At 38.7% G+C, this 26,920-nt stretch overlaps 1 protein-coding gene across 1 annotated transcript in view; it reads left to right on the top strand.

Annotated features, from left to right (window-relative positions):
* The window catches only part of LOC122803455, a 726,176-nt gene that overhangs the window by 447,282 nt on the left and 251,974 nt on the right, over positions 1-26,920 (top strand). The window contains exon 5 of the mRNA XM_044073073.1: positions 18,640-18,964. Coding sequence (XP_043929008.1) covers positions 18,640-18,964 — 325 coding nt within the window. The remainder of the gene's footprint in view (positions 1-18,639; positions 18,965-26,920) is intronic.

Raw genomic sequence — 26,920 nt, forward strand, 5'->3', positions numbered from 1 at the left:
TTAAGAGTCTGGCAGTGGGCTATATCCACCGGGTGCTTTCTGATAGCAATGCACAGCCCGGGGAAATCCAACATGATAGCGGACAAACTAAGCAGAGCTATTCTGATGCTGCATGAGTGGTCCCTCAAAGATGACGTAGCAGAGATGATTTTCCACAGATGGGGGCCAGCCTTGCTGCGACCTGTATGCATCCCCCATGAATGCCAAATGCAGAAGTTACTTTGCCCTGAATCCCCCACCAGGGGAAACCCCAAGACATTCTCTTGTACGCGTTTGGCCCCTGGGACTCCTATATACATTTCCACCCAGTCCCCTGATTCCAAACTTTTTGCAGAAAGTCAAAGCCTTGGGGAGGACTGTAATTCTGATAGCCCCGTATTGGCCAAGACAGATTTGGTTCTCTTTCCTTCGACTCTACCAACTAGAGGATCCTTGGATCCTGGACCCAGTTCCAGATCTGCTGGCACATTCATCAGGGGCTCTTCATCCTTCTCTTCATTCCCTCAGATTGACAGCTTGGCTGCTCCGATTTCCAACATAGTCAGGTCCCACAATTTTTCCTTGGAGGTGCAGCATATCCTTGTATCCTCTCATAAAGCTTCAACCAGAAAGCTATACGCCAGCAAATGGAAGTGGTTTGCTTTCTGGGCTTCGCAAAATGATATTGACCCATACGTCATCCCAGTTGCTAGCATTCTGGAGTTCTTGACTAAGCTTTTTAATGAAGGTGCTGCAGCTGCCACCATATGAGTTCAATTAGCTGCAATTTCAAATTTTCACCTCGGATCGGAAGGTTCTAATCTTATGACTCGCAGGTTATGTAGAGCTTTCTTAAAAGGAACCATACAGCTTAGACCACCAGTTAGACAACCTTTCACTCCCTGGAATCTAAATTTTGTTCTGTCTAGGATTATTCTTCCTCCATTTGAGCCTCCATCCTCCTGCCAACTAAAATTTCTGTCTTGGAAAACCATCTTCTTGGTGCCCATTACATCAGCACGTAGAGTGTCCAAACTTCAGGCCTTATCTATTAAACCCCCATATTTGTTTTTCACCCTGACAGAGTGTCGCTCAGGACTAATGCTTCCTTCCTTCCAAAGGTATGTTCGGAGGCTAATCTAAATCAAACTATTGAACTCCCAACTTTCTTCAGTAACCATTCTAATAAGCTGGAGTATGCGTTGCATAAACTTGATGTTCACAGACAACTCAGATTTTATTTGGATAGAACAAAAGAATTTAAAAAATCAAAACAACTTTTTGTCTCTCATGCTGATACCAAGAATGGGCTACCGGTGTCAAAAGTTACTCTGTCCAAATGGTTGACTGATTGCATAAAATTCACATATTCCTCCGTGAATCAACCGTTAGAACATAGCGTGAAAGTGCATTCCACTAGGGCTGTTTCTACTTCTTCAGCTTATATGGCTAGGCTGCCTTTGGACATGATATGTGCAGCTGCCACTTCGTCTAAGCCACATGCTTTCATTATGCATTACAAAGTAGATAAGGCCTCTAGGGACAGGGCTTCCTTTGGTTCCACTGTCCTCAGGAATATACTCCCGTGAGCCACCCAGGATGAATGGTGCTTGGGACGCTACCCATGTGTAAGAATGAACGGCAAGATTGAACAACTTCACATAAAGAAGTTAGTTACTTACCATAATGTTCCATGTGAGTTGTTCATTTTGCCTTCATTCTTACATTCCCACCCACCTTCCGCCTCCAGGCTTCTCGAAGAACGAGTAAGAGTTTTTGCGGTCTGGTGGGTCTTGTTATAGGATTTCTTACTCTGGCTGGAGTAATGTTCATGTGTTTCTTATGTTGTACATGTTGGGATCAGCAAACTAGATCTGAGGTGAGGCATAGAGCATCATGGGATAGGGACTTGGCCTGGAGCTACTCGAAAACCTCGAGCTTGTGAAAGCGGCCGACTCGGAGCTGAGGGATCGGCTCCAAACCCATGTGTAAGAATGAAGGCAAGATGAACAACTCGCGTGAAACGTTATGGTAAGTACATAACTTCTTTTTCTGTCCATATAAGGGAAATCTACTGCTATGTTCATCAATGTGCACATGCTCAGTATGTTACCAAGTCATCCCTCCTGATTTGATAGTGCACAGAGAAAGAATTGAAATGCAATGAGAATTTTACAATGAGATTATTAAAAAAAAAGAAACTTCTTAAAATATTACCACTTCATAACAGAAATATACCATGGAAAAATTATAAGTGATTAATATGTTTACTCAATACCTGCCATCTTGCATTGTCATAGCAGAACACAACTCAGCTTCACAATATTTGTATACATAAGCTTAGAGAAAGATAATTTATCACAAAAGTTAAGTCAATTAGGTTTGTAATGTGCTGAACTACACAGCATGTAGAGTATATGCAAATGTGCAGTGCAAATTAAGAAAGCAATTGTTCATTCTGTCATGCATGCATAACAGCTTCTTACCACACAAAGTTATGGTGATGTAATATCATTAGCGGTAATGAAAGCCGAATCACTCCTTATACTCCTTAACCTGAGCTTAACCACAGTCTTTGCCCCTGAGGATTGGTGCACTGGGGTACTTATGGCACTTTACAAGGGTGGCCCCACCACTGACCCTGACAGCCTGATGATTCTCATTTACAAAGTCATTAAGCATATTATAACCAACCTGATAAGCTATGATATTAATAGTCTCACCAGGCTAAACTCACAGCAGTTTAGCTTTGTCAGGCTATTGACAGTAGTCATGCTGTCTACATGGCATACCTTGACTTCACCAAAGAATATCACATTATCTCCCATGCTCACATGGCTAGAAAGCATTACAAATATATCCGTATGTGGTAAGATGGATAGCAGATTTCCTAAATTACAAAACCCATGTGGTACGGGCAGAAGATGCCTTATCAGAGACTATGAAGGTGATCAGTGGTGTCCCAAAGGGTTCAGTGATGGGTCCTATTTTGTTCAGTGCTACTTTTCAGATCTCTAGATTGAAACAAGACCTCTGGTTATCCTTGTTTTCAGATGACTGCAAACTTGAAGTTATTGTTGAGTCCCCCTTTGATACCCAAGCACTTGTAGATACCTGGTATACTCTAAATGGGTTCAAATGAAATATTTTTACAATCGGTAGACACCTCTACCCCCAGCATACAACATAGACAATACACCACTTCAAAATGAGAATGTCGTTAGGAATCTTGGAATTTAGGTTGATAATTCTATCTCCTTTGATCATCATGTACTGACAGTTATCAGAAAGTCCTTCTACTTAGCTCAGCTACTTGCCAAAAAAGATTATCCAAATCTAAATCAGTCATTATCCCCTTATATTCAGCAATGATTAGGTCAGTTATTGAATACAATGACAAGAGAGAACAGTGATTCCTAACTAGGAAGATTACCGGCTCAGAAACCCCAAGCTGACAGAAAAGACTGGAAGCAGCACTGTCCTATTATTTACAATCTTATAGACTCACGTGGGATGATCTGCACCTTGCTTTCCATGCCATTAGGAACTCAATGGTTCTGGATCTTTTCTGTTTCCACAAATCAAATCATTCCACAAATAGCAGAGCTCTAAATCTTCACTAGTAGAGAAATAAAACATGGTGGAGAGATAAGGTTCATTACTCAGTGCACCCCCCCCCCCCCATCTCTGAAATAGATTTTCCTACAAACTAAGCAATATGATACACTACCTTCCATTAAATGGGATCGGGATGATTGGATGGGTATTCATAAATTCACCCATGGCCTGACTGTCCTAGCTCTCCTCAAGAGAGGTGGCACAGCCTAAGGGTCAGTACTGGCATAGGATAAGTGGTCACAAGACTCAGTGGCCTTGAATTTCCTATGATCCTATGGAAGATGGCTAACATTAGAAGAGATATCGAGGGGCAGCTAAAGAAGAAGAAATGAAGGACTTGAAATACAAAACTGTGGAAACAGCTAAAAAAAGATAAACAGAAGGAAGGCATAGCAGAAACAAAAAGAAACAACAGAAGAAAAGAAAACAAAGATAGCATGGAATGGAAAGGGTAGGTAAAACTAAGAGTAACAACTAAACAACAAAAATAACAGCAAGTCAAAGAATGAAAGAGTAAAGAAATTCTAGCAAATCAAGCATAAGGATGAAAGAGGTAGAAAAAAGAGCACAATACTTAAAAGAACCTAGCTTTTTATAAAACTTCTTGGTATTAAGGTTATAACTAACATTATGCAACTAGAGCTAAACTATTCTGAAATATTACTTTAACTCAGCATGTTACTGAATAAGGCAGTAAACAGTAGTGAAACAAGACAGTAAATACTAACCAACTTAGCACACAGCATTGACGAAAACTAAAGGGAATTGGAAGTGGAAAAACTATGGCATGTTTACATCACACAGAATGACTTCTATCTGATCAGTAGTTGGATATCCATTGTATTGTCAATACACATTGGCAATATTAAACTGTTCAAAAAGTCTGTAAGAGCTCAACTTGTAAATGAAAACAAATGCTGCTGCTTCCTTGATACTGGGTGACTCAGCACATACTGCTAAACCTGCACCCAGTTTGCTTTGTACTTTGCCCTCCTTTTTCTCTAACCAGTGCACATTGTTCTGCTTCACATATTACTAAAGTTAGTTTTTTAACATTAAGGCTTGAAATCTCACTGTCAATATTTCTGTATGACTTCAGTCTAACATTTTTATGCCATTATGTAATTGCTATTATGAGCTTGTACATCAGCGATCTTTCTCAAACTCAAAAGATACAAGCTCTGTTGAACTGTAATACACTTTTTTATCTGTATTGATTCCATGTAGTACATTTAGGTGATGTCTCTGTAAATATATTTACCTTTTTGAACCAGGTCATGGCTGAAAAGAGGTCTTGGACCAGCCAACTACCCTGTCAACAAATGTTAAATAAAACATATATATATATTTACTCCTTTATATTCATCTTTATATCTTATCTTGTAGGAGATGGTGGTTAATAATTCTGATAGTCCTGGTTAAATCGAGGAACAATACAGCAGCAACACTATGCTAACGCATTCCACAAGTACTGCGGTGTCAATAACATGCCCAAGCCTATGTCAATGCTGCGTGTCAGAGTTATAATTATGAGATTTTTAGAAATTGCATAATCTGAGAGCTGATGCATCTTGTGAGGATTTTTGATAGTGGGCAGAACTTGGCTGTTTGTCTCGCAGTTGCTGAAATCATGGTGGGATCCTGCTTTGTACATTGGAACAACTGCCTACATCCATACCATGGGAACATAGGTAATTGTAATTAATACAAAATGAATTGTCATGTAGATGAAGATAAAACATGTAGTAATTTTGGATCAATATTTTCAGATGTCTCTATGCAGGGTTAAATTTCAGTAGAAAGTTCACATCAGACTGCAGAGGTGGGAGATGAGTGTCAAGATGAATGCAGCAGAGAATATAGGATCATAGGAAGTTATAAATCTGTCCCTCCAGTGGGTTCTAATAATGTCACATACCATGCTAAGGTCTTTAGAACGAGTAACATGTTAGGCATTGAAATTATGGATATTCAGCATTTCCAATAAAGCGGAGTCAGGGATTGCCTTATATGGAAGACAGATATCTCCTCTGAGTAGTCTGTATGAAACAGAGTATAGTGACAATGATTAAAGCTGATCCACATAGGACAGATGCTGAAGACCTTGAATTCTCCTTGTGAAGAACTTTTGTGGTCTCTCCAATTAATGCAGGTACCTAGAGAGGTACATACCAAAAGGGACATTGTACTGAATTATTGGCCTGATGAGGGAAGAGTATAGGAAGGTTATAACTTCTTCTTTTCTGGAGACAATGCCCTTACTTATGAGATGATCAATATAGTACACCCTTCTTACTACTGCGGAGACATGGTCATCAAAGGTAAGGTTGCTGTTAACCTGTGTGCCCAAGTCTCTCACAACTGGGTGCATGCTTAGGGTGTTTCTATTGATGTAGTAGTTAGCCGGAACATTGCTCTTACTGAAAGGGATGATGATACATTTTTTGCATTGAATGTAAGGCCATGACTTTGGCACCAATCATTTGTTTGTGTAAGGCCTTCTTGTAGGATGTTAACATTGTTTGGAGATTTTATGACTGCTCCCAGTTTGTAGTCATCAGTAAACTTTGTCAGTCACAGACCTTTAGTTTTTGCTTGTACTTCAGAGAAATAGATTCTGAAAAGTAAGGTCCCAGGACTGATGACTGTGGAACACCACTGGTTACGGGTCTGTTGTTGGAGGTGGATTCCCCTACTTTAACTATTAGTTCTATCGGTGAGCCAGTTAGTAACCCACCTAACAATATAAGGGTTGATACCTAGCAGGGTGAGTTTGTCAATAATGCCCGAGTGGAGAATAGTGTCAAAAGCCTCGGCCATATCCAGGTAGGCTGCATGCCCAGTTTTCACCTCCTCCAGGGCTCTGGTGACTGTCTCAAAGAAGCCCACCAGGTTAACAGGCATGATCTCCCTTTGACAAATCCAGACTGAGTAGAGTCAACTGTTTGGAGATTACCTATATTTTTGTTGATAGGGCCCATGATGATTCACTCCATGGCCTTGCAGATAAGTCTAGTTAGGCTAATAGGTCTATAGTTCCAGGGACAGTGAAAACACCACCTTTGTGCAAGGGGATAATGGTGGCCATTTTCCAGTCAGCTCGGATGAAGCCAGTGCTCAGACTATGATTGAAAAGAGTATCCAGTGGTGTTGCTAATTGCTGCTGGAGCCCATGTAGGCACAGCTGGGATGTTATCAGGTCCCATATATGTTGTGTTGTAGATGCAGTCTAGGATGTTATCAGATCCCATAGATGTTGTGTTTTTGGCCTTAGGGAGGGCATTTATGATCTGCTCTCTAGAGATACAAGGTGGGGGACTGGTGGAAGGAATGTCATGGGGTATGTGTGGTGGAGACCAGGGAGTGAAAGTTTCACAGAACCTGTTGGCTAACAAGTTTGCTATATCCACAGATTCAGTGATGTGGTATCATTAACTACCAGTTCAGAACAAATCTGGGTCTTACCATTTAGGCCATGGATGTAACTAAAGAATGCCTTATGGTTGTCCTTAGTTGAGGACGCTAAGTTGGATTCAACCAACAGTTAGTTGCACCTGAAGTATCTCCAGGGAATCATACTGTTTAACCAGTCCGGAGGTGTACTTATCTTTAATGAATATTGATACACCACCTCCTTTAGTTCTCATGCCTTCCATTCATGGTCTGAATGTGTGGTAGGAGGTCTAACCCAGTATGGCTGGGGTGCTCTCCACAGCCTTAGACAGGTCTCCATGACTGCACAGATGTCAGTGTCTTCCAAGGTGAGGACTGCTTTCAGTGAGTGCAGTTTCATGCGAAGTCTCCTAGCATTTAGCAACATAACCTTGAGGTTGTTGTTTGATGAAATGTTTACAGTGGGAATTTTGCCCTTGTGACATTGCCTAAAAAAGGCACTATGGAGCTGGCAAGAGCCTTTGCCAGTAGCTGAAATCCCAGGGGTGACAGATGAAGACCATCTCTGGCAAAGCATCAATGTCTATCAATCATGTCATCCCAGGCTGACAGAAACTGGATCCCCTTAGAATGGCATCAGAAACTAAGCCAATTATTAAAGTCAATGATTTTCTGTTTATATCGTGGTATCATAGGGACATACCAGTCTGTGACACATAATCAGAAAGCTCAATCGTGTCTCTCTTCATGTAGTCCGGAAAGGTGCATCTCAAGTTGTTCATGCCAACATGTACTATGACCAAATCATATTGTTGTTGAGAGACTTGAGTGCCTGTGTTGTGTGTTCTGACAAATCCTGGCACCAGAAATACAATTGACTGTGACTTTCTCCTTGTTCAGCCTGGTGAGGGGGATGTCTGTGTGTCTCACTATAGAGTCTCCTATGACTTCGATATTTAGAGTGGATGTGCATTGCCTTATGAGCTTTGATGGTGCAACACTTGTGCTTATGTCATTATGTGTATTGTGTCTTTTGGGTGTTATGGCTGGTTATGTATATGTTTTGGAGGTCCCTGGTGGTTAAGGAGATTTTTTGTGAGAACCTCTGTATATCGTGGTCTATGTGTATGCTGTGAGTCATGAGAAGGAGTTGTGGTAGGTGGGCTGACAACCCGCTCTGTATTGCTATCTATTGCACTACAGAGCTGTGATTCCAGATTTATAATGTAATTGCATTTCTCACAAATATTATAGGAATGATTTAGAAGTAGGGGACTGTCAATGTACATGGGGCAGTTGCTACACTGCCTCAGTAGACCCATGGCAACCAGGATGGTAGGAGAAAAGGAAGGAAACTGACAGTTCATGGTCCTAGGAAATTTTGGTCTGGCTATAACAGTTGAAGAAGGAACACAGCAGGTGTTAGTATTAGTAGGTTTAGGTGTGAAGAGCTCTGTTTTAGGTAATATTTATAAGGCTAGAGAGCAAGAATCTGTAACCAGCAATCCCTCTGTGCAGTAGTGCATGATGCTGCATGATGCACAAACAGGCACAAACAAACACAAACCGGTTCAAACACAGGATTTTTAAAGCAGAAAAACAGGAAATAGCCAAAGTTCAAATTATGTAATCAAAACACCCTAAACAGAGCCCTGCAACAATAAGTCTAGCTAAATCAGTCCAGACTGTACCTTCCTGCCATGAGAGAATTGGGGTGGAGGGGCTCTCCAGATAAAAGATTAACTGTTTTACAAGCTCCAAAGGTCACAAACAGTACTAGATTTAGCAAAAACCTGAACCTAGTCTATGCTAGTGGTTTTCAAGTGTAGCAAATCAAGTAAAATGAACAAAACAAGCAGTTGAACAGTAATTACAGTTATAAGAGGAACTCAATTAGTAGATCATCTAAAATTCAGTAAAATACAGTTGCACAGTTTAAACAAATAAATATGCAGCAAATATTGTTTTAGTTAATCAGAAAGTTCAGAAAATGGTTTAAAATAAGCACTTATCATTCGTAGTCTCTCAGCAGGTATTTGGAAAACAGTAGAATAAGGGCAGAAGGCCCAACTCACTTCAGCTTTGAGCAAACAAGCTCAATGGGAAAGGCTGTTTAGGTACAAAGTAGTCATGGTTTTAAGAATATTTTAGAGTTAAACCTAATGTACAAGGCAGTCCAACCACATAAAAAATGTTGGAAACATATTTGGCTAGATATCCTTGTTGAAAATGATTAATACGATTAATACTTTACAAAAGTGTTGTGGCTTGATAACAGTTTGATTTCTGAAGGTTCAGGAAATAATTTTTCTTAATTCTTCACCGTCATGTCCTTGGTTTTATTCTAGCTTCCCTTTACCAGACAAGTGAAGCAGAAGATCTATATGACATTATTTCCATAGCATATATCATGCAGGCAGCATATATTTAACTTCAGCAGTAATTCCAAGAAGAGTCTTTGTCTTTTTTGTTTTCCAGTAAGTAGGTTCCATTCTTCTAATGACAGTACAGAGTTAGTTACTGAAAAAGTCACTGGCAATGTAGCACAGATAGATAAGGCCATGACTGCAAACCAGATGACCAGGAATTCATTAGTGGACCACATGCTATATTGATTAATCTGGCTATTTCATTTACTTTGACCTAAAGATCTTTTCTATTGTTTATGGTTTAAAGTTGCAATAAAGAATAATAATTTTTACCTAAAATGATGGTGAGCACTGAAAATGTTACATTAGATATACATCCATAAGTATGCATTCCTTGTAATTTTAAACTCAGTTTGCACCAAAATTTATTTACAAATGCATACACACACACGCACACAGACACACACACACACACACACACACACACACACACACACACACACACACACACACACACACACACACACACACACACACACACACACACACACACACACACACACACACACACATACACACGTTCACAGCCAAATTTGTCACAGGCATTCTGAAGCCAATCGAGATGTAGGTTTTGGCTTAATAACAAATGAACCATGAGACTCTCAGTGTACATCATTTATAAACAACTATTGGCAAGTGGAAGTACCTGAGATGGGTAATAGGATGCACACTGTGGGACAGATGAAGAAATGAGGACATAAGAGCAAAAGCCAGAGTAGCTCCAATTGCAGAAAAGTTCAAAGATAACAGATTATGGTGGTTCAGACATATGTGCAGGAAGGCAGAAGACAATTTGGTGAAGAAGATTTGGGACAAACAAAAAGAAGTTAAGAGTAAAAGAGGATGCCCAGCAAAGGGGTGGATGGATTGTGTGAAAGAAGATCTGTAACAGTCAGACATGAGTGTCGAAGAAGGCAGAAGTGTGGCATTGAATCGAGAGAGATATAGACAGTTAACACAATACCCTGACCCCATGTAGAAAATGGGAAAAAGACAGCTGATGATGATGATGATGATGATATCAGCAGGTGGCTTTCTGCCAGCTGTTATTTTGCTGATCTGCATCATCAATGTATATCTGTATATACATATACAGCCCTTTTATTAATATAACCTAATCCTCATGATTAATTCCAAACCGAATGATTGTATAACTTAGTTGTGATAGCAGAAAAATTTACTTTCTACCTACTGTTTTAGGTATGACAAAATTTTATTTTTGATGTTTCTAATATATGTACACCTTGTAGTGCATGCTGTAAATAATTGCACGCTAATGTCTATATATTATCTGCATTTTTATTGTCATTGTCTCGGGTCATAGCTGAATGTGGTCTATGGATTACTTCATCAACCTGTTGACAAATATTAAATAAATACATTTATCAGATGTATAGATAGAAAGATATAGATGTTATAGATAGGTGTATAGATAGATAGACAGCACTTAAGTAAAGTTGAACATGGACTTGAAGTTGGTCATCTTCCATCTTTTATAAAGCAAGCTGGAGTTCATAGGATACCTTCATTTTACAAATGACTTTTAGATCACTTACTTCAGTCAGATTAAGTTTAGTTTGAAAGAGAATTCTGTAGAAAGATTGTAGTTACTCTTTTTCTAAAGCACTTTGATTATTCAATGTTTCCATCTCTTCACTTTGTTCTTGGGATGGACTAGAGCTTTATGAGACTGAAAACTTTAGTTTTTTAATCTTTTGTATACATTTTAGTTTCCTGACACTATCAGAGTACAATCCATCAGTGATTGTCTATTATGTTTCTCTAATGCACAGAAAGACAAACACACAGTTTAGGATACTTTCTCTTCAACATGTTAACTGAAAACAGAAAACTCAGTCCATGTTGTCTTAAAGGTAGTACAGTTGTTGTTTCTTTTGGCTTTTCCCAGTTAGGGGTCGCCACAGCAGAACTCCGGTCCGCTAATGATTAGCAGTAGATTTTTACGTGCTGAGTTGCCGGCCCTGATGCACAACCTTCAACGAAGGTATGCCCATTCACGCATGTCTCCACACAGAAGATGCTCTAGCTGAGAATCGAACAGGACAACATCTTACTGTGAGGCGACAACGCTACCGCAGCACCACCACCACAGTCATAAGGTACAGTACTTCTCATATACTCTGTACATGACACCCTCTTTTTATTGAATTTAAGATTCCACTATAGATCATACTTTATACAAACAGGCAAATAACACTTTGACTAGAATTATATCTACGTGAGCCTTGACTTATAAACTAAACATGATTTTATGTAATGAACCTTGTTATGAACAAGAAATACTTTATCTTAGAGGCTTTGTACTACAGCTTTAAAACTTTTGAACATTTGCTATCAGTAACTGGCTTTGCCCTACCCTTCATTTGACTATCACTACTTAGATTAGCAGTACTTAAATCCACAGATTGGTGTAAATCTGATGAAGTCAGTCTATCAAAACTTGAAAACTGAATATTGCAGATGAAGTCTCTTGAGAGACCTCCAGCAAACCTCATGCTCTGCCCTTATGTGTATTAACTGGTTCCCAATGTGGTAGCATTTCTGGCAGTTTCTGGAGCTGGTACTGATTCCATTTGTATAGCTGCATATCATTACATTTTATGATACAGCTGATTAGAAACAGAATAAGTGAGGCTTGAACTAGCAATTATATCCCAAATAGGCATCTTGAACAATCTTTACCTTCTCACTTTCCTCCAAACAAAATACATATTTTGCAGTTTTATCATAAAAACGTTCTGTTCTGTCTGCTCTGAAACAACTCTTAACTCTGGTAAACTAATTTTCCAAACCAGTAATGGTGGTGACATATAAGTTTTGATTCTCCATTCTGGCTAATAATTGTGCTGATGGCAGTCCTTGTAGAGTTACATTTTGGTATTTGGGAAGGAAAAAAAGAAAAACAATTGGCTGATTTAGGTAGTCACACTCTTCATGAAATTATTTACTATCAATTTTTTATGAGTGACTGTAAATGGACTTAAAAGTTACATATGTGAACTCACACAATTTGGAAAAGGATTGAAATTTCTGATCCAAAGACTGTGGGCAATTACCATGTATTACTTGTTCAGGCATACCAAACCTGAAAATATGAACTTTAGAAGTATTATAAATAATTGTGTTGTGGTACTTATCAAATGAACAACATCAGGATGCTTAGAATGGTGCTATACACACAACAAAGCATCAGATTATTATACTGAAACAGATAACTGTCCAACCTTGGCAATGATATCAAAGGAGCTATGTGCAAAACTTATTGCAATTTTGCTTTTGATACTTAAGTCAAGTATTTTAAAATAGTGAATTGCTAGTTTGGCTAATACATGATGTCCTGTGCCCTTTCTTAGCACTTTGCCACATGTTGAAGTATCTCTTGCACTATTATTAACATTTCATTTTGTAGCTGTTTACGGATAATTACATTATCAGCTTTGAGCAGCAGTCCCTGTATACATAATAACTTACCTCTAAATGTAAAACATATTTCAAGTGAAAGTTATGTATTCCAAATCATCCAGCCATCCATCCAACTTGCCATGATAACATTTTGCAGTTAGTGAAGCTCTAAGCCATTTCTTTTATACACCTTTTATACACCTTCAGCTCTTTTAACTTCTCACTGATACTTTTAACTGTGACAGAATCCCTAAAACCTCTAGATCTTTTTTTAAAAGGTAATCTTTTATTAATTCAGCTATGATCTCCCCAGCTTGTGCATTATACCCAATATTCATTGGGTTACACTGCACTGGCAGGTCATATTTCTGCATTGGCAATAATTAGATTTTTTTTCATATGTGGAGCTGCTTTATGCAAATACTTAAAGACACTTTGCAATGGTATGTGATCAGATTCTATTTTGATACTTTTTCCATATTATAGATATATATACATCACAGGTGGTACTGTTGTCATCTTCCTCTTTAACAACTCAAAATGCTTTTGAGGTAATCTATTGGCTAATTCCATACTGTATCATGCTCTCGAAACATTCTTAACAGTATTGTAATTTCTCAGATGTGTAGACTAAATGGATATTGTATAAATTTCAAGAATTTCATATGAGGAGATGATTTGTCAGTAAGTTTTTACATATTCACAACTGCATAAACCTTGTCAGTGTCTGGATAATGACCATTCTGTGTCAATACATGGCCCATACCGATTAAAGATGTGACGCATATCTGGCATTTAGTTTTGACTTTCAAATTATAAAATCTCAGCCTGTCCAGCAACTTGGTTAGTTATCTGTGTTGCAGAGTCATAGCTTACCAATGCAGGGTCTGGTGACATTCCTTGAACTAGTGCCCCTAAACTCCTTTAAATTGAGGAGAGCAAAAAAATTACAGGTCAGTTCTCCATTCTACAATCTGGCATTGGAACATTAGGTCTATTCTTTACTATCTCTGCTGCTCGACTTTTAAGTGAAGCAGCAAAAAAATTTTTCTACTTTAAAATGCAGCAAACTTCTACAAATACAAGTGTATATTGTGACAAGTAGTTTGTTATGAATACCATATCATACATTCTTCAGCTCTGACCCCAATGCATTGGCAATAACTTCTGAATGCTGCTACTGTAATAAAGCACCATCAATAACTGCCAATTGTTGCCCCTCACAGCTTGCACCCAGAGTGGCTACCACCTTTGTCCCACCCTAGCTACCCTTCTGTAGCTATATTCCTGTTTTGTAGCACCCCAGGCTAGATAATCAACTATTAACTACTGCTTCAACTCCTTAACTATGTTTTCTACTGCCATCAAGATCACTTCCATTGCTGATGATATCCCAAAAGGTAGCTTCAAGAATCTGTAGCTACCTGATGGCATAGTAAGCATTCACTGGATCATGACTTTCTTCTGCATATCTCCAGTTCATCAGACTGCACACACTGTGCAAATTTGTGTCTTTCAGTCCAGCAGAAAACATGTATGTTTATCTGGATTCTATGAATTTTTTGTATCATGCCCTGTGTACCACAAGTATTTCTGCCCAAGAGACTTGGCTATCTGAAATTATTTTTTCATGGTTAATATCTCAAATATCTTATATTGCTTTGTTCTGTACACAAAATTCAAACATAATTCACCCCAGTGTCTTAAGCGTGTGACAAAAATAAGACACCAAAATACTTAGAGACAGGTATCCAATTCAAACATAACTACTTTGCCTTTAATCCACAGTTTATCAACCATACTCCAGTTTACTGCCTCAGATGTCAAGCTTACTATCATTCACTGCATTTATAGTATGTACATAGTCATTCTTGCAATGACTAAATGCACCAAAGCTGTATTTAGTATGCACAGTAGTCACTGAGTCTACAAACATTTCTAGAAATGATTATTCATTTCTCTCAACATCAATATCTTGTAGCTGCACTTGTTTCCATTTCTGACATACTCTGTTGAAATGTGTATTACCTCCTCAACCATTAAACAATAGCTTGGTTATCTGGTGCCCTGTACAGTCACCCAAACTGGCATTTCTCTCATATCAAAGTTAAAGACAGAAAAAACCCTCTTTGCTCTGAAACTGTAGCAAGCTGCTTGCTACATATGCGAGAAGTAGCTTACTACTGTCATTTACCACGCACTGAGAACTTCAGCACTTCAACCATGGCAGAATTTATTCATAAACCCATGATAACCTTATGGTTTCATAAAGCAATGCAGGTACTGCACTCCTGTACCAGCATCACCTGCTGAAAGAACCCTCTAAAAGCATGTGCCCAGAGCAGCCACCCTCCTCACCCTGCCCTAGGTATGGCTCTGTTAAACAGAATTTAGCAACTTGACACTTTGCTTCACAGCATATCTTTCTGTTGTCTAAAGCCACAGCCCAAAGCAGGGAGTGTGGTTACTAACTGATAATTTACTCCCAGACACCATCTTGGTTTTACTATTTTTAATAAATTTAGCTTTGTTTACACATCATGTTCATGCACAGTATTACTGTTCAGTGATGCTCACCAGTTCACTCACTCTGCATACATCTGTGGCTTTCTCCAATGCTAAATCAGTTTTGTTTCACTAGACTGCCCTCTAGATAGTCAATTCTGCTTCCACAGACAACTCTACCTGTAAATGAATAAGCAAAGTCACCAAATGATCAATCTAGCACTCTGTGTTTAAGATAAGTGACACAAATCTCCTAAACTCTTTGATTTCTCATAAAAAATAAAAGTCTTAGATACGGCAGGGGTTTCTTTGGCTCAAGGTATGTCTAGAACTTACTTCTTAACATTGCAGTCTTGTCTTTCTCCTTGCCTTTTAAATTAAATGTGTTAAATATCTCAGTGGGTTCCTTACTTGCTACATGAAGAAATATGGCAAAGTAGATTCTTTTTAGCTTCTCTCTAAAGTCACATCCACCAAGACAAAGTCAAAATGTTGACTTCAGGGCTTCCAGTTTTTTAAAGAGATTTTCCTGCAGTTTTAGAGATGCTAATGTTCTTAGGGCTATCACTTCAAGCCAAAACTTGAGGAAGAAAAATAAAAATATGTTAGCGAGTCAGCAATTGGTTGATTGTTTGGTTGTGACAGGAAGATTTCTAATGACCATGGGGTAAAAACATTTTTTTTTTATTTTTATCAAAAATGTGAAAAATGAAATGCATAGCCTAAGAGTACAATCGATGGCTTGTGTGTTGAAGTCTTCCCAGGTAAACTGTTCACCTGGCCACATGTTACTTCCAGTTCATTCCCTAGTAGAAAATAGACGGCAGCACACAGTAAAAACAAAAAAAAAAGAAAGAAAAGAAAATTAAATGTATCACTTTACCACCCCTTATTTCTGAAGAAATGCATTATTTTCTGACACTATACCAGAAGCTCTTCTCAAGTGCCTTTACTTCTGTCACTGTGCTAGAACTACAGAGAAAGCTTGGTTAGTAATACATATCAGGATGGCTGAAAAGGGGCATATACAGAGACGTGATTTCAGATGCTTTCACTTCAGTACCTTCATGAAGATCCAACCTTGGTCAAAAGACTCCTATCAAAACTTACTAGCTATGTTTTAGTTATGGTTTTTACTTATGTATTCTAGTTATAATCTATGGGACTTGGGTTTATTTGCAAGCTCCATGCAAAGCCTGATAAAATAGCATGTGGTTTCTTAAATTCTGCACGTGATCTTCACTCATAACAAATCTGATAGTGCTTGCCTGAAAACTTGCTACCACAGAGACATACTTCATTCTGTATTTTTACCATCAATCAGCCTCTGTCAATAATCTGCCCTTTAACTGTTTATTTCTGCTTCCATAGAGTATTCTACCTATAAATGAAAAAATGAAGTCAACAAACGCTTAATCTTTTTCTCTTTGTTTAGCCCAACGATTTAAGGAAAGAGTCAAACTTTTTAGCAGAAACAAATTTTGGCTTTGTTAAGGGAAGGTCATGCTTACTTAAGCTGGTAGACTTCTTTGATAGGGTCACCAAGCCAACGGATGAGGGTAAAACAGTGCATAATGCATATACTGACCTTGCCAAGACATTCAATACAACAGCCCATTCAGACATTGTTGACAAATTCTCTGAATTGGGCATAAATCTCTCCCTAACCTGATGGATTGCTGGCTGGCTCACAGACAGGACCCAAGACATCAGAATCAATGACACCACATCTGCCAAGAGAACAATTACCAGCAGAGCACCACTGGTCTCCATACTGGGCCCACTCCTGTATGGTATCTTCTTCTCAAAAATCAAGGCTAATGTTCAAGGCCTCTGGCTCACCAAGAACAGATTACTGTAAATTGGGAGCTTTTATAGATCCCCCCAAAGACACAAACATCTTGCAAGAGGGTTTAATACAGACAAAAGACTGGTGCCAATGCCACGCCTAAAACACAATGCCAAAAATGCATTATAATGCACTTTGGGCAACTGTTAACTCAAGTTAATTACTGCATCACTAAAACACCCCTAATATTTGCCTCTGTGGTAAAGGATCTAGGAACTCATGTAGGCAGCAGTCTGGCCTTTGACCAACATATAGTAAGAAACTTATTCTATGTCACCCAAATTATAGGTAAGAGTATGACATCCAGGTTTTACTTGGCCATTATCAAACCTATCACTGAATACAATGCCCCAAATGGCATGTATCTAACCAGACACTTTCAACTGCTGGAATGCTTGCAAATGTTTCTCACCAGGAGAATTCAGGGCATGAATACCATGTCCAACACTGATCGCCTAAATGCTCTACCTCTGTATTCACTTTCCTACAGGCTTCTAAATGGGTATCTTTGCCTAGCTTGCAGGGCTTCCACAGTACCAGCCCTGATGGATCTGTTGCACATTTGCAAAATAAACAGCACCCCAAACACTAGATCCAGGGATCTCAACTTCACTTGAGACAGATATGTGTCCCAAATTATCCCTGCACTATGAAATAGATTCTTCATTCACATAAAACAGATTTATCCCTGACCCTATTCAAACAAACTCTTGACAACTGAATGGCATATTGTAAATGTATCCCTAGTCTGGCCTCCATGTCTCCTATCGACAGAGGCTGTCAATAAGAAAAGTATTATCCTAACTGACCCCGCCTACAAATCTTTAGTTACCTCTCTACTAACATGCCCCCCCCTCCTGTATAGACACCGACAGTACTTGAGACCCAAATGGTTGGGGTGTGCTACCATCTGCAGCTAGGCTTGTAAGGACCTTAGTGATCATTAGCCTAGTAACAATCTATGAACCTCTGAACCAAACAATTGCATCTTGCTGATGTTGTGTCATATCAAGTCTTTTTATGAGACTGCAAAATATTGTTCAGTACAATGCACTTAAACTTTATATGGCTAATAATTATCATAAGTAGAAATCTAGGTGAAATACAGTAAATGTCCATAGAAGCTCATTGGAAGGTCTGACTTCATATGACAAGTTAGTGTTTTAAAAGAGTTTGTTACATTGTTTATACAGCAAGTTAATAACATACAGTAGTTACTATTCTATTACACATGTGCTTATCTGCCTTAATAAAATAGTCTGTGTTTCTACAGTTATTAAACTCCAGCAAAACAGCAGTATTACATACATTTATTCAACATTATTAACAACTGAAAGTAAACCTAAGCAGCTCTAGAAAGATATAGGTTTGCAATATTCTTGCATGTCCTTAATTTAAAATGATTAACTGTCTGTACCTTTGTTTCATCAAACCACATTTTAGGTTAGAAGGTACCAGCTGGAAAACAACATAATTACTGGAACTGTGGAGAAAATCATTCCTGTTTTGGAAACTTGCTCAGAGCCACTTACACCAATCCACAGCCCATTGTCAAAACTTCAAAAGCAGACACAGTTTTTCCAGGTTGTGCTGCAGAATGGCACAGTAATTCAGGCAAGGCATGTTGTTCTTGCAACTGGCCCTACAAGGTGTCAGATGGCCAACATCCCTACCTGGGTCAAAACAATAAGTGAAAGTTATCCTGAGGACCGATTGCAGCACACAGCATATCTAATACATGCACACTCCACAGGACAGGACAAACAAGGTAAGGATGTGTAAGACAACTCTATTTTATATGCACAGAGCACTGCAGCTGTTGTAGAAAAAGTTAGTTGTTGCACAACATGATCACTTTTGTTGACTCTTATCAGCTGAGTCCATAACCATGTCTACTGCTCACTCCCCTCAAAAAAGTTATGTGTCCAAGTTTATGAATGCTGATAATGCCAGTTCAAATAAACCACTAATTATTGCTGTGGTTCATAGATGTGGATTTTAGCAGTGAACAGTACTATAAAGAAGGCGATAGTGAACTTCTGTAAATGCAGAGGCATGCATAGTACATACTACTGTACTATGCAAATAAGTGATTCAGACAGGGACTCATTGGCTATATAGCATGACAATGCTGCACAGAGCAGCAGGAAATAGGTATATACCTTACTAACTAGCTGTCCCTTGATGTGCTGTCCTCTGCTCCACCATCATACCTAAATGTAATTCATAACAAAATTTAATTAAATAAAGATGATGGTAGCAGTAGGGGCATTATCATAGCCTGGTAAGGAGTGGATCCAGTGGTCCAACAATCCCCATTAGTGAGAGCTTATCAAGGTTACTGTGTGTGGATGGAGAGAGTATGTTTAAGATAGCAGGGTTGCCTGCATCTCATTTTTTAAAATCAGTTCTGATAACAGTAGCGGGGGGGGGGGTCAGAGGCACTATGCAATCTGTAGGTATACAATTCAAGTTCCACAAGTTACTCCACTGGAACCAGCCTAGACTCAGGTAGCATAGTATTGGAGAATCCCATGCAATTCTGGAGTGGTCAGCTGTCTGCATGTCTATTCTATGTATGGAGTACTATGTCTACACAATGGGTAAAGACTGTGTACAGGGCCTTACACCACTTTCTGTGAATGAAGTAGGGCTTTGACATAGCTGCTGAGCTGAAATTTACCAAGCCTCCTCTCCCAGTGTCACAAGACACAGAGGTGAAAAACACAGATGACTGCCTTCCACAGGAATTCTCCATCCATCTTTCCTTTGTTTTGGAAATTTTTTCCTTTCTTTGTGTTTGACTGTGCTGATGATATATATACACATATATATATATATATATATACATATATATATATATATATATATATATATATATATATATATGTGTGTGTGTGTGTGTGTGTGTGTGTGTGTGTATTTATATATATATGTATTATATATATATATATATATATATATATATATATATATATATATATATATATATAAGTCTACTTCATATAATCAAACATCCAAATGTCCACCTTTCATATGAATGTTCGAAAATGTGAAAAAAAATGAACAAAAAAAAAAATAATAAACAGTGCTAGCAGCATACATCTCAACCTGGAAACATCAAAAATCTGGACAAGGCCCATGAAAAATAGGTACAAATCTGTACGCTGATCAATGTAAAATTTGCATACATAATTAAGTAACCCCACCCACTACAGTGGAATTGCGGGATACCAACTTTTCAATGCAAACTGAAGAACAGAATACCAAAATATGGCACCAGAGTCCCTATGCAGCCATTCCAATGTCCCATTACCTGGCTATTTCACCCCATTTACCATAAGTGGTGGTGGTTCTGTGGTAGCATTGTCACCTCACAGTAAGACATTGTCCTGTTTGATTCTCAGCTAGAGCATCTTCTGTGTGGAGACATGCGTGAATGGGCGTACCTTCATTGAAGGTTGTGTGTCAGGGCCTGCAACTCGGCACGTAAAAATCTACTGCCAATCATTAGTGGACCGGAGTTCCGCTGTGTCGACCCCTAACCGGGAAAAGCCGAAAGACACAGACCAGAAACACTAATGTGTGCATATTGTTTTACTTCTACAATGATTATTTGGATTTTATTTTTACATTTTATAGCACAATGCACAAACACTAATAGATATCTGCTAAACAAAGCACTACTGTCTTACAATGAAAATAGACTTGGTATTAAAACTTCTCTACCCTTGAAACTCACATTCATTGAAACAACATTGAAACCCACACCACATCCAAAGAAAATACATCTGGCCAGTGGAGGATAAAGATTACCTTTGGGCTGTTTTCAAATCTTAGGCCCCTGGCTTGCACACAAAACAAGAAACATACATGCATTCTTTGATACACCTTCCTGACTTTATTAAATTATATTCCTTGTATAATACATCACACTTGTTAGACTTAAGTTAGAGTACATTTTAAAATTTATTGTTTGAACATTTTTCTAGTAGGCAATGAAACAAAATGCATGAACCAATAATGACAAAGCTGCCCAATTCAGAACATTTCCATCATAAAACAACTTCAACACACACACACACACACACACACACTATATATATATATATATATATATATATATATATATATATATATATATAGCTATATAAAATAATGACAGCAGTGTGAGCCATGGGCATCTTGCACAGCTTCTCGCACTTATTTTCAATCTCAGTTTTTTTTTAGAAGGGGAGACAAAAGGCCAAAAACCAGGGATACATTTTATACATTGCTTGTATAATTTTGAAAAGTTGCTAGAATAAAATGTTGTGTTATCACCATGCATTTCGCTGTCAAGTCTTGAACCCAGGACCCTATGCATTGCAGTCAAAGCAACATATCACTATGACAAGCCAGCAATTTCCAGAAAGACAGGAAGACTGAAACTTAAATGGCCATCATTTAGTGAATTCAGTTCTCACTTCTCACCATAGCTCTTAACCTCTTAGCCCAAAAACCTAGACAAAGCCAATAATGGGGGAATACACCCCCAAAATAGGGTCCTATTTCAAATACTGATCTTATAAACTTAGTTGCTAGAATAAAAGGTTTTGTGTTAACAAAAATAATATGAAGTCTGAAATTCAAATGCCTGTCATTGTTTAATGAATGCAATCCTTCAGTGATTTGCCACAGCAATCCTGAAAACCACAGATTTAATGGAGAATAGAACAGAAATATGAGGCACAAATTCACAAGTGGTAGTGGCTAGGGACTTTAGTCTCTTTTTACCTGTACCCAAGGTACAAGGTTTGAGCCTGACTACCTCTAGCCACCAGGTGTATTCAGTTGGGGGCATTTTCACACACAGACACACACAGAGCAGCTTCAGTTCACAGGTTACACACCCTTGAGCAGCTTCAGTTCACAGGTAACACACACGCCCTAGAGCAGCTTCAGTTCACAGGTAACACACACACATGCACATACCCTTGAGCAGCTTCAGTTCACAGGTAATGCACACACACACACCCACACCCTTGAGCAGCTTCACTTCACAGGTATCCTTAACAGCAAAGCTCGTTCAGTTCCAAAAAAGCAAAATAAAATGGAAACTTAACCTTGAAAAGCAATTTGGCTCTAAAATGGAAACTCTTAATAGCAAAGCAGTCATTCAGTTCGGATCCAAAAAAGCAAAATAAAACAGAAACGTAACCTTGCAAAGCAGTTCGGCTCTAAAACGTAAACGTTACCTTACAAAGCAGATCGGCTCCAAAATGAAAACTTAACAGCTCAACAGATGCAGTCACACACACAAGAGCCTTACAAAGCAGTTTAGACAAAGAAAAGCAAACATCAGTTCACAAAGGAAATACCAGAGCTTGCTCCAAAAGCGAAAACATAATTTGGCTCCAAAAGCAAGCAGTTAAGCAAAAATACCTGAGAAAAAACATAATTTGGCTCCAAAAGCAAGCAGTTAAGCAAAAATACCTGAGCAAGCAGTCCTACAGTTAAGCTCTAAAATCAAAAACTTAACAGGTATCCTTAAAACGAAAACTTAACTGCTCAGCAAAAGCAATTGTTTCCATGCATGCCCCCTTGAGCTCAATTCAGACAGGCTGACGGAACTGACGTCATCGTGCACATGATGACTTCAGCTCCAAAAGCGTGAAATAAAAATGTTTTTTAAAAAAATTGGGAATGAAGGGGTGCCACTCTGGAATCGTGGCACCCCATTATTTGGACCCCAAAACTCAGTAAAAACTGACAATTTGGTACAGTTGGGAGGTATGGCTAGCAGGGGGACAAGCCCCCTGCACCCCCACACCCCCTGCTATTTAAATATACCAAGTTCAATATCGCACTACATTGTGGTAAAGTGAAATCTTCCCATTCCGTGCTCTATGGAGATCCCCATTCAGACCATTCTAAATTTTAAAAGTTCGATCATATGGTCTCAGCCATATGAAAGTTGAGCTTTTAAAAGTTCTACCATCTGAAGGGGACCTATACATATATATATATATATATATATATGGGTCTACTATGGTTGATTGAAAACTCATCCCTACAGCAAAAGGAAAGGTCATTAATTAATTAATATAAGGAGTGTTAATTGGCTGCTGGATAGGGTATATAATGAAATGCTTTATACTTAAAGTTTTGTCTGAGGAAGTCTCGCTACCAGTGAGACGAAAAGCTCTTTATGTTACGTTTGCTGTCTCAATAAAGAAGTGTTTGTATTGTGGACTAAGTTATCAGCTACGCTTTGGTTTTTTGTGTGCTTGTGCTTGGCTGCTGAGACCTTTCCTATTGCTGTAGTGAGGAGTATTTCAGCTTGGCTTGTGTCTTTACCCTGTTTGTTTTGTCCAGTATGGAGGGTTCTCCGAGCAGCACACAAAATGGGTGACCACAACAAGTGGATGCACTAGCGATTTAACAGCATTAGTAGGACAATTATCTAAACACTTGCCCTCAGATTCGACTCTTTGTCTGGGGGCCCACATCCTACCCAAACATCTATGAGACAAGAAATGTAAACACTCCACCCCCCGGACTCCCCAATTAATGTACTGATAAACTTAAGCACACATGGGAGCCCAGACAACCGCGAGGGAGCTAGAGTCAACCAAGGAACTATAGTGGAAACACAGGATCAACCCTTGGGGCTTATGGGAGCTTTGGTCAGGGATTTGGGTGGCTGGCTACAAGAGGTACCTTTACTACAACCAGCTTCATCCAGTGGCCATATGGAAGCTTCGGCTGAAGGGTCTCCGACAAATGGAGTGAATATTGGAGAGAATTTAAGACTTTTGGATAACAAAATGGTGAAATATAAAAAAAGTCAACTTGAAATAGCATACTTCAAAGAATGAATCGGGGAGGGGATCATTCCTAAAGGACTAAGATCATGGCAATACCCAACTAGACTAATTGATGGGTCACCGTTCCACAAAGACCTGATGAAACTTTTTAACAAACATGGAATTGAGCTCCTGGAGATTATGATTAAATATTACTAACTGGCAGCTGATTCCTTATGTCCCTTTGGATGAGAGCATAAAAAGGATACAGATTTTATGCAATATAAATATGACTATGAGAGATGTTTTGTCAGTATTGATCAATACATGGAAAAATTAAAAGCAACCAAAATGAAGAAATTAAGGAGAGATAGGGAGGCATACAATTTAGGTGTTGCCTACCCAAAACCACCAACTTCCTAAAATACAGCAGGGGTAAGACAACCAGAAGATGAGCGGGGGTCACAGAGAAGGACAGAACACACTCGAGCACAATTCAAAGGACAAAATTGTAACCAGGAGGCCAAAAAGGTACCTGAAAACAAGTATAAGGGCAATAATAACTACCAAGGCATAAACAACCAAGGTAATGCAAATTTTCAAAGGCAAGCCTCAGGTTACAACCTGAGGCAGGGTCTCACCCAAGTGACTTACAACCCTGTGTGGAGGCAGCAACAGTACCCCAAACAGCGGAATCACCATCCCTGAATTGTGAGGTGATGATGAACACTCAAGATTACTTTCAAATTTTTAATTTTTCATGTTTAACCATCGATTCAGTACTGGCAGACCTTTTAGCCAAAGGTCAGACATTTGTTCCTACGTCTAAAGCCAACATTGTAGATTCAGTTAGTGACTATTATTTATCAGGAAATTTAATTTTAAAATCTTGTTTGGCCAAGAGAACAATGTAAGCAATCCATTTTATATAACTAGTACATTTTGTCTACAAATTCACCCTACTTTGTTATTGTATAAACAAATGTGTGAATTACACTTGTATAACCTACTTGATGTTCAAAAAAGAAGCCTAGACAGGTGTAACAACACAACAAAAGTGGAATGGCAGGCACTTAGGTTTTTACAGGAAGCACAAGTTAGGGTGATGCAGCCAGATAAAGGTGGGGGGCTAGTTATTATGAATAATAATGACTATCAACTAAGAATGGGGAAGATCATACTAACAGACGCCTACATGGAAGTGTCATGTAATGAAGTGAATATGGCATACGGGAGAATTCGGTCCCTAATAGAAGAACTTGTTATAGAGGCCAGAATCGATGTAGATGTGTACAACTATATTAGTATGCCAGCCCCCAGAATACCGATCCTATTTGGGATTCCCAAAAATCCATAAATGCATTAATGATCCCCCAATGAGACCATTGGTGGATGCCAGGGGGAGCATAACATATGCTTCTGCAAAATACATAGATTTTCATTTGAAAAAATATGTAATTTCACAGCTTCAAGTGTGTAAAGATTCCTGGTCATTTTTAGCTAACATCCAAAAGTTGAAGTTCAGACATAATCTGAACTTCTTAACAATTGACGTGAAGGATCTTTACACATCCATCCCACATGTGGAAGGGATAGAATGGCTCAGATTGCTACTACATGAGCTAGGAGCACCAAATGATGAAATAAGCCTCTTAGCAGAAATGGTAGAATTGGTCTTGTCAAATAATTATATCACATTCGGTGGAAAATATTTCGTCCAAAAAACTGGCATAGCCATGGGGTCACCCTGCGGGGCTAGTTTTCCTAATTTGATCATGGCATATTGGGAAAGAGAATTTGTGTTTAAGGTACCAAATATTATAAATAAAAATCAATTTTATACTAGGTACCTGGACAATATTTTTATATTGATAGATGAGAAAGAAAAAGAGGTGGAAAACTTAGTGTCCTACTTTAATAACACAACTTCATTCTTAAAATTTACTTTCACATATAATGAAACAAATATTGCTTATCTAGATGTCTTATTGAACAAGGACCTACACAACAATTGTTTCTTTGCAAATATCTATAGAAAAGACACATGTTCTAATGCCTTTCTTAATTTTAATAGCTGCCATCCTTCGGTCCAAAAGCGTTCTGTAATAAAAGGACAATTAGTCAGGGCTGCCCGCATGGTGACTAGGGATTATGATTTTTCACTAGAATGTGACATGTTAGGAACTATGTTCTCCAAAAGAGGATATCCCACCCAACTAATCAGGGAATTAACCAAGGAGGTAAAAGGGAAAAGATCAAGGGACCTCTACCAACCCACCCTAACTAATACACAGGAACTAGGTCGATTGGATTCCCAAATTAGTGACAAAATCACAGAAAAAGTTCCCTCGGTGGGGGTCAACCTGATTACTAAGTTTAGTTTGGATGGTTATAACATTAGGAAGATCATCTACAAAAATTGGGAGATCATTAGATCAGATGCTGCATTAACCTGTAAATTGAAAGACCCCCCTAAAGTGGTGTATAGAAGGGGCAATCACCTTAAATGCTTATTATCAAAAAAGAAGGAAAATAGGCAAAGAATAAGAAAAGCAGGTATGACCAAATGTGGTAGGTGTACATATTGTCCATATATGGACATTGGTGAAAGATTTAACATTAGAGGGGTAGACTATATGACCTCACAGAAATTTAATTGCAACACCAAAGGTGTGGTTTACTTGGCGTGCTGCTGGAACTGCCCCATTTTCTACATTGGGAAAACCAACCAGAAATTTAAGGAAAGGGTGTATGAACACCTTTACAGTATCCGATCCTTGAAACAGGACAGTGCAATTGCTAAACATATTTTAGAGTGTCTTGCACATTCATTCAAATTCAGAGCTATAGACTCGATTAGGGTGGATGAGATGAGAGGAGGTCCCAGTTCTTTGATGTTGGAAAATTAGAATTAATGTGGCAAATATGGACCACAG

This window comes from Protopterus annectens, chromosome 5.part1, assembly GCF_019279795.1.
Source record: "Protopterus annectens isolate FY-2018-M chromosome 5.part1, PAN1.0, whole genome shotgun sequence".
Lineage (NCBI taxonomy): Eukaryota > Metazoa > Chordata > Ceratodontiformes > Protopteridae > Protopterus > Protopterus annectens.